General features: G+C 42.9%; 1 protein-coding gene across 1 annotated transcript in view; it reads right to left on the reverse strand.

The window, feature by feature from the left end:
* Positions 1-5500, reverse strand: part of LOC130387955 (activated CDC42 kinase 1-like) — a 49265-nt gene extending 43765 nt beyond the window's left edge. Inside the window, 2 exon segments of the mRNA XM_056597247.1 lie at positions 2516-3102; positions 5497-5500. Coding sequence (XP_056453222.1) covers positions 2516-3102; positions 5497-5500 — 591 coding nt within the window.
* Positions 5501-9695: the final 4195 nt, after the last annotated feature.

The following is a 9695-nucleotide window of genomic DNA, read 5'->3' on the forward strand; positions in this document are numbered from 1 at the left end:
TTCAGGCACAAATTTTGTTTCTCTTTTGAGGTGAAAAAGCGGCTTGTCACTGCAACATTTTTATCCAGTTTAGATTATGGAGATTTGATTTATATGAATGCCTCAGCTAAATGTCTATGTAAGATTGATGCTGTTTACCATGCTTCTTTGAGGTTTATTACTAACTGTAGAGCCCTGACCCATCACTGTGAATTGTATTCTCGAGTGGGTTGGCCCTCTTTGTCCACCAGGAGGCTGGGACATTGGTGCACTTTTATTTATAAGGCCATGCTTGGGCTACTGCCATCATATATTTGTAATTTAATCACACAGAAAAGTGTTGTTTCTTACAGTCTGCGTTCAAACAATCAGATGCTTCTGTCAGTTCCATTTGCCCGCACTGAATTAGGAAAAAGGGCATTCGTCCATTCTGCTCCCACCACATGGAACTGGCTGCAAAAAGATTTTAAATTAACCGAAATGATTTCTTTGAATGCTTTTAAATCTAAGATGAGAGCATTTCAGACCACTTCTTTTACTTGTAGATGTTTTTTATGAATTTTAATTTACTTGTAACTGTTTTTTATCATTTTAATTTCTGTCTATATGTTGTGAGTGTAATATTGTGAGTGTATATATGTTATTTGTTGCTGCCTCTTGGCCAGGACTCCCTCGAAAAATAGGTTTTTAATCTCAATGGGACTTTCCTGGTTAAATAAAAAAAACCTAACCCTAACCCTATAAAAAAAAATGAGAAAAAATATCTTTGCATGTTGCCACTGCTTTTCATAGTCATTTGTGTCTTTTTGTTGGTCTATACACCTGCTAACTACAAACCATCAAGCTTATTGCAGGTTCATGACCTATATTTGTTGCAATAGGTAGATATGTGCATGATGCCACAGCCATACATGTCTTTCTGTATACACTGCTAACTAAGCCATCATGTCCCAAGCGGGTTTATGGCCATTTTGCAGTTAGATGAACTCTTAACGATAGGACTTATCACCCTAAAAGTACACATCATACAATAAATAACAATAAATGAGTTCACAGCTGCAAGTTATATGGAAATGTTTTTTTATTATTATTATCTATAACATTTAGGCCAAGAATTTGTCCCACTGTTTTTTATAAAAATTCTCGAGAACATTGGTCAAGAACCTTTCGCCGCTCTATCTTGATTTTCCAAACCCTCCATGCTATCGATGCAGGTTAAACAGCGAAACATTTCTATCTCCGGTAACGCAGTCGTTCGCGATGCCTTTCTTCTTTGTTGTTTTTTCTATTTTTATCTAACTAATGCTGCAATCATTCATCGATTGATGCTTCGGATGCTGTGGATGCAACAGAATAAATAATGCATCGTGATTATGCAAATAATGCAACATTCAAGATGATCGAGATGAGTTCTGCCCATTCTGCCTCCATGCTGTCTGTGCTCAAACCAAAACAAACTACAGTGACAGCGGCCGCCCTTATTTTGCGTCACATCCCGCCCCTTGCAAGCCCTAGCCCCTAAACCGCCCGGCGCTTCTACCTTTTGCTTGGGAAATGTCTGAAACCTGCTAAAGAGAGCTTCTCCGCGATGCGTCCCGGGGATTGGGAACAGGGGAATAGAAGAAGAGTAAACCTTACTTTTATGAAGTCTTTTTTTTTTTGGGCACACTTTTTTTTTCTGGTTTCTATGTTTTCATTTTTTCTAAATTGTTCTCCTACTTTTCTTGCTCAGGTCTTGCTTGCATCATTCTGCTCGCTAAAGCGGCTATATCTTCTTTAGTCCCTCTCTATAGGGCTACATGCATAGAAATAAATAATGATAAACTCGTAAACAAAGTGGCAGAGCAGAGAGTATAGAGGAACATTGGAGAGAAGAAGAGGAGGAGAGAGGGATGGAAAGGAGAAGAGGAAATGATATGAGGAGACAAGGGAAGGAAGTGGAGATCAACAGAGAAAGCAGAAGAAATGAGGAGAGGAAATGAGAGGATAGAAAAAGAGGGTAAAGAGATGAGAAGAAGGAGGAGAAGTGGGAGTTCAGGTAATGAGGGGAGAGAAGAAAAAAGGAGGAGGGAAGAGCAAAGATGAAAGAAAGGTGTGTGTGTGTGTGTGTGTGTGTGTGTGTTTGTGTGTGTGTGTGTGTGTGTGTGTGTGTGTGTGTGTGTGTGTGTGTGTGTGTGTGTGTGTGTGTGTGTGTGTGTGTGTGTGTGTGTGTGTTGTGGCACCCCGGCTGGCTGAGAGGCTGGTTCACACGGGAAGTAGGCACGGTTGAGGCGGGTATAAAGCCGTTCACAGCGTTTATTTAACAATCAGTTTAACACAAGCGATCGAGTCTCTGGGCTAGGGTCTCCGTGAGCCTCGTAGCCGTTGCGGGGTTAAGCGTCTCCTACTCCTTCGTCGGGGAGTCCCTTCCCTGCAGTCAGTCCTCCGCTCTGCTTGATTCCCTCTGCGCTTTCCTCGTGCCGGCTGTTTCCCATCCAGCTGATCACGATCAGCTGGAGAACGATCCCTGTGCCGGACACGTGGGTGGCGCCGGTACACGCCCTCCAACACACTCCTCCACCGTCAGACCAAGCCACCGGCCGCTCGGGTTCCATCCCAGGCAGGCGTCCCTGCGGGACAGGGCATCTGCGTTGGCATGCTCCTTCCCCGGTCTGTGGGTCACCTGGAACCGAAAGTCCTGGAGTGCCAGGAACCACCTCGTCACCCGGGCGTTGGTGTCTTTGGCGCCCGCCATCCACTTCAGTGGCGCATGGTCGGTGACCAGGGTGAACTCTCGACCTACGAGGTAATAGCGCTGTTTATCAAGAGACCACTTGATTGCCAGGGCTTCTTTCTCTACCGTGGAATAGTTCCTCTCGTTTGGTAGGAGCTTCCGGCTGATGTACATCACCGGGTGCTCCTCTCCTGCCCGGATCTGGGACAGGACCCCACCTAGCCCCACTTCCGAGGCGTCCGTGTGCACAATGAGGGGTGAAGCGAAATCAGGGGTTACAAGCACCGGTTCCGCACACAGGGCCCCCCTCAGTGTCCCGAAAGCTTCCTTTGCCGCCTCTGACCACCTGATCCGGTCGGGCAGGGCCTTCCGGGTCAGGTTGTTGAGTGGGCTGGCCAGAGTCGCGAAGCCTGGTATTGTAGAATGTTGGTGTATTTTAGTGTCTCTATTTTGTTCACATTTCTAGTCTAGGAACAGGCAAGGGCCTCTCATACTGATACAGGGTGTTCTGCCATTGTTATGTCCAACAAGGTTGAACCGACCTGGTCCTCCGGGACATAGCCAGGGCCAGATACCTTATCAATGCTGAGAGTGCGTCTGTTCTCTTGTTCTTCATATATCCCCTTTTTGTATAATACTCGCCCCAACCCTTTGGTTCGACGAGAAGAGGGTTCGACAGCCAAGGAACAAGTCATCGACCACCGGGTCCACTATAGATTATTCAACCTAAGTCTGTATCTCGATGTATTCCTGTTCTCTTGTTCTTCATATATCCCCTTTTTGTATAATACTCGCCCCAACCCTTTGGTTCGACGAGAAGAGGGTTCGACAGCCAAGGAACAAGTCATCGACCACCGGGTCCACTATAGATTATTCAACCTAAGTCTGTATCTCGATGTATTCCTGGAAAATAAACCATCTATTCAACCCTCTAATCCAACCTGTCAAGCTGCTTTGATTTCGACTTCAAGAATTACTACTACGACTGAAAATACACAACGCAGAGTCTGTCCGAACAGTTTAGAAATAAGCTGAAATCTAACAGTATGATCCGCTGATAGTACCCCACCAGCCCCAGGAACGCCTTCACCTGGAGGTGAACGACCAAGGCCGATCGTGGTTAAATTCCTCCGACACAAGGACAGAACATCAATCCTACAGCGCACAAAGGCACTCAAAGGAACCAGAATCTTCATAAATGAAGATTTCACAGAATCAGTGAGGCAAAAAAGAAAGGAGCTGATGCCAGAGCTAAGAGCTGCAAGAGAGAGGGGTGATATAGCCTACTTACGCCACGACAAGCTAGTTATCCACCCTCGTACCAGTACACCAAATCCACCCAGAGATGTTTAAATAACACACTCATCCCAGGCATAATCCAGATACACACATAATATACAAACCAGGGCCCCGTTTCCCGATAACGATGGATCTTCGCTCGTACGATCATTCTCCCGATGGATCTTCCGATCCATCGATAATTTCTTTGTCGCGTTTCCCGAAACTCCTCTTAACGTGAACGCGCATTCGCTGCACTCACGACGTCGTAGGATTGTAACTGTCTACCGACACGGTGCTGAAATTGGCTCCGTAGGAGGGGGAGACGCAGGAATGTCGCAGGAAAATTGTGTTAAAAAGGGTTAAAATATATCCCCATCAAGGACAACAGCAGAGTAGCCTACGAAAAAAATAGACTGCAATTATATGAATGCTAAAGACATTAAAACACAATTGATTATGCTTAAACCGACATAGGCCTATATCAGTCCTAATCCTGAATGCACTGTGCGTTTCACTGCATTTTCCCCCCTTAAATAATTCCTCTTCACACCTGTGAATAACCCGGGAGACGTCCATGATGAGGAATACAACGAAGCCCACCGTCTGGCCCGGTGCATCGTTGAGCGCACGATCGGTAGGTGGAAGTTGCGCTTTAGATGCCTTCACAAGTCAGGCGGAGGGCTCCAGTTTTCGCCGGCCAAGTCATGCGCCGTGATATGTGTGACAGCTATGTTGCACAACATTGCAGCTAAGGCTGGGGTGGCATTGCTTGAACCGGAGGACGCTGAGGACGATGACGACGAGGAAGATCGGTGTGAGGACGGCCTCCCTCATAACTACGCGGCTGGTTTTCATGCACGTCGAAGAGTGATTGAGACTTTTTTTTAACCCCCTCCACCCTCCCACATGTCACTAAACATTCCCGTCAACGTGACCAATCCCCACCATATCCCAGCCTTTTGCCTGCTCCTTTGCTTGTTTTTTATAATTTATTAATTTAATTTTTTTGATTTTTTTTTATTTAATTTTATTTTTTACATTATTTTATGCTACGTTTTATGAGAAGCCTATGTCAGTCTGCACAAATCCCCCCACTTTCTCTCACACATTTTGAGTGCCCTGCCTGCGCAAACATTTTCTGGACTGTCCCGTTTTATTTTGGCCATTTTAACATCTTTATTAATAAATTAATTAATAATCTTTATTAATTACCAAACTAAGAACATAAAGGCGCAATGCGTTGTAATAAAATGCATCCAATAGACGGAATGTCCGATGGTGACGCCACTGAGGCTATAGCTGACGATGCTCTTAGCGTCCTACGAGTACCTACGAGCACCCCTGGAGTACTCGTTAGCTACGAGCGTTTTCAAGACGTTCATTCCCAACGATGCTTTCGGGAAACGCGGTGAAAACTCTACGATGCCCTTTCGACGCACCTCACGATCCACTTAGGCTAACGACGCTTTCGGGAAACGGGGCCCAGGTACGTTAAATGCACTCTGATGACAAACGCAACTCACACATATCCCGGACAGAATGATTTATCACAAAGGATTGCTAATTATGAGGATGTGGAAATACGGACCTTTCAACACAGTAACTATCACACACATGACATTGAAAATGATGTAGATCCCGAGACTAATTTCTTTCGAAGCTTAAACAATGACTGCCGATACTACAATGAAGAGCAATTCAATAATACCATCAAGACCAGTCATAAACGTTCAATCATTAATTTCAATAGCAGAAGCCTGTATGCCAATTTTCACAACATAAAGTATTACCTCGGACAATTCTCGCAGCCATTCAACATTATTGCCATTACAGAAACCTGGATTAACAATGAAAGGGGCATGGACTTTGAGTGGGTACGAAGGGTACGAAATGATTTGTAAAAACAGAGAAAACAAGAATGGAGGTGGTGTGGCTTTGTTTGTGTTTTTGAATGTGTTACAATTGAATTATTAATGGAAAAAAAGAAAAACATCATTGTGAGTTGCATGTACAGAACTCCAGGCTCCAATATAGATTCTTTCATTAACTGGGTTGCAGAAAAATATACAAAAACAAACCATAAAACCATGTTTATCTGCGGAAACTACAATATTGACCTTCTGAACCCAAACAAGCACAGAATGACAGACGAATTCATTAACACCTTATACAGTCTCAGTCTGTACCCTAAAATAACTAGACCCAGTCGAATCACCTCACACTGTGCGACGTTAATTGACAACATTTTCACAAACGTCCTAGATAACAACATAATAAGTGGATTATTAATAAATGACATCACTGACCATTTACCTGTATTTAATGTCTATAACTGCGACTACAAAAAAACCTCCAAAGACATCAGACCACAATACAGACGAGCCAGAACAGAGGAATCTATGATTGCATTAGAAAACAATTTGATTGCACATGACTGGGACTCAATATATAAAGAAAATGATGTGAATATAGCATATGATAAGTTTGGGAAATCTTTCCCAAACTTTTATCATATAAAAACAGTTATATGATAAAAATTGTCCAGTTAGGGAAGACAGCAGAAAAAATAAACATATACAAATGACCCATGGATCTCAAAAGGATTACAAAATGCTTGTAAAAAAAAGAACACTCAGAAAATAAATATAAGAAATACAAAAATAAGTTAACAAGTATTATCAGAATATGTAAAAAAGAATATTATAGTACAATATTAGAAAATAATAAAAATAATATTAAAAGCATATGGACCATATTAAATAATGTGATTAGAGATACCCCGAGACCTATCACTTACCCCCAGTATTTCAGCGAAAATGATAAAAAAAATCTAAAATTCTTGAAAAACTCTTTAATGACAGATTATGCAAATTCATAGATAAATACAAATTACTCACCGACAGTCAATATGGATTCAGAACAAACCGGTCAACAGCACTAGCCTTAACAGAACTCATAGAAGAAATCACTAACGCCACGGACAATAAGAAATTTGTGATCGTGACATTTATAGACTTAAAAAAAGCATTTTATACTATAAATCACAATATATTAATTACAAAACTAGAACAATATGGGATCCGGGGGTAGTTTTGAATTGGGTGAGGAGCTATTTAGAGAGAAGGCAACAATTTGTGATGATGGATGGATTTAAGTCAGAATGCTTGGACATTGTGTGTGGGGTTCCGCAGGGGTCAGTGCTGGGACCAATGTTATTTAACATGTATATCAATGATATTTGCAACGTATCGAAATCTCTGAAATTCATATTTTTTGCAGATGACACAAATATACTGGTTTCTGGGGAAAATTTGCAGCGACTTCTGTCCACATTGACCGTAGAGATTAGTAGACTAAAAAAATGGTTTGACAGAAATAAGTTATCTCTAAACCTAAATAAAACTAAAATTATGATATTTGGAAACTGTAAAAAATCGGAAAACATTGAGGTACAAATAGAGGGTGTAAACTTAGAAAGGGTTTATGAAAACAAATTTCTGGGGGCAATCATTGACGACAAAATTTGCTGGAAACCTCATATAAAACACATACAAACCAAACTATCAAGAAGCATCTCAGTCCTGTGCAAAGCCAAGCACTTCCTGAATAATAAATCACTCCATATTCGTTATAACTCATTAATATTACCATATTTGTATTACTGTTCAGAAATCTGGGGAAACACATACAAAAGCTCTTTACAACCGTTGTGTATTCTTCAGAAGCGAGCCATTAGAATAATCCATAATGTAACTTATCATGAACATACTAATAAACTATTCATACAGTGCAAAACTCTCAAATTCCTGATCTGGTTGAATTCAAAACTGCCTAAACAATCTTCAAAGCCAGAAATGATACGCTACCAAAAAACATTCAGGCAATGTTTTCTGAAAGGGAGCGACGTTATAAGTTAAGGGGACAGCTGAACTTCAAGGTCCACCACACACGCACAACGAAAAAGAGCTTTTGTATCAGCATCTACGGAGTTAAATTGTGGAATAAGTTAAGTGTGGAAGTACAGAAAAGCCAAAGCATACGACAGTTCAAAAACAAATATAAAGACATCATCTTCACAAAGTACAGAAATTTAGAAAAGCCTCTGTAACATTGACATATGTAGACTGTAGTTTTGTAATATACATGGTATTTGTGTTTATATTTGTAATATCTATATATATAGTAACTTATAATATACATGTATAGGTATTTATAATGTAATATGAATTGTTTATAGTATATATATATATATATATATATATATATATATATATATATATATATATATAAAATTGTTTACAATTATATATATAATTGTTTACAATATTTGTATCTGATTATATTGACTATTTATAAATATACGTAGATATATATACATACACACAATTATTCTGTATTCATATGCATTATTATAGCTTGTATTATACTGACATGTTGGTGACATCTATCCAAGCTAAATTGATCTATTAAGGGGTAGGACTAGATACGTTTTTTTACTTCCTCCTACCCCCTTTAGAGCATGTAGAAAGTTTGTTTTTAATTTGACTTCTTTTGTGTTTTGTTTTTTTGTTGTCTCTTTTATTCTTTTATTAATAATCAATTGATAATCATTAATTGATTAATAATCATGTTTTTTTTATTGCATACATGTTAGAAATAAAGACAATCAATCAATCAAACCTATTTCTTGGTCGAGGGGCGGGGCCAGTCCCGGATGGCCGCCACCTTGCTCTCCTGCGGCCGGATGCTCCCCCGTCCTACCCGGTACCCAAGGTAGGCCGTCTCCTCCAGAACGGCCCGCAGCTGCCTGACGTGGACGTCCCAGCTGTCGCTGTTGATAATGATATCGTGTATGTAGGCCGCAGCGTAGGCCTGGTGGGGTCGCAGGAGCTGGTCCATTATCCTCTGGAAGGTGGCCGGGGAACTCTCACCTTAACCCCCGGCGCCGTCCGGATGTCGTGGTGGGCGGCCGTCGTTCAGCCAGCCGGGGTGCCACATATGGTGGAGAAGGCAGGCACTCGGTACCCACCGCGACCCACGGGGAAGTAGCCACGGACATGCAGAACTCAGAGGGAGCCGCCGCCGCCTCACCTGCTCCACGTGATCCAGCATGGTGCGGTGGGGCGACGGCTGGCTCTCCCACGCCTCCTTGGCGATGTCCAGGATCCCCCGTGGTCTTCTCCCGTACAGGAGCTCGAACGGGGAAAACCCGGTGGAAGCCTGGGGTACCTCCCGTATCGCAAACAGCACGTGGGGCAGCAGCTGGTCCCAGTTCTTCCCGTCCGTGCTCATGGCCTTCTTCAACATCTGCTTCAGCGTTTTGTTGAATCGCTCCACGAGGCCGTCCGTCTGAGGGTGGTACACAGACGTCCGGAGCTGCGTGACCTGGAGGAGACTGAGCAGCTCCTTCAGCACCCGGGGCATGAAACATGACCCCTGATCGGTCAGCACCTCCCTGGCGATCCCCACCCGGCTGAACAGGAGCATAAGCTCCCTAGCTACCGCCTTGGTGGTGGCTGCTATTAGGGGTAGGGCCTCTGGGTACCTGGTGGCGTAGTCCACGAGCACCAGGATGTACCTGTGTCCCCGGCTGGTTTTGGGAAGGGGACCCACAATGTCTAGGGCTATGCGATCAAACGGAGTCTCTCTGATGGGCATAGGGATAAGGGGGTTCCTGACTGACCCGCTGACACTCGGGACATCCCTGGCAGTGTCGCTCCAC

Source organism: Gadus chalcogrammus, chromosome 8, assembly GCF_026213295.1.
Source record: "Gadus chalcogrammus isolate NIFS_2021 chromosome 8, NIFS_Gcha_1.0, whole genome shotgun sequence".
Classification (NCBI taxonomy): Eukaryota; Metazoa; Chordata; class Actinopteri; order Gadiformes; family Gadidae; genus Gadus; species Gadus chalcogrammus.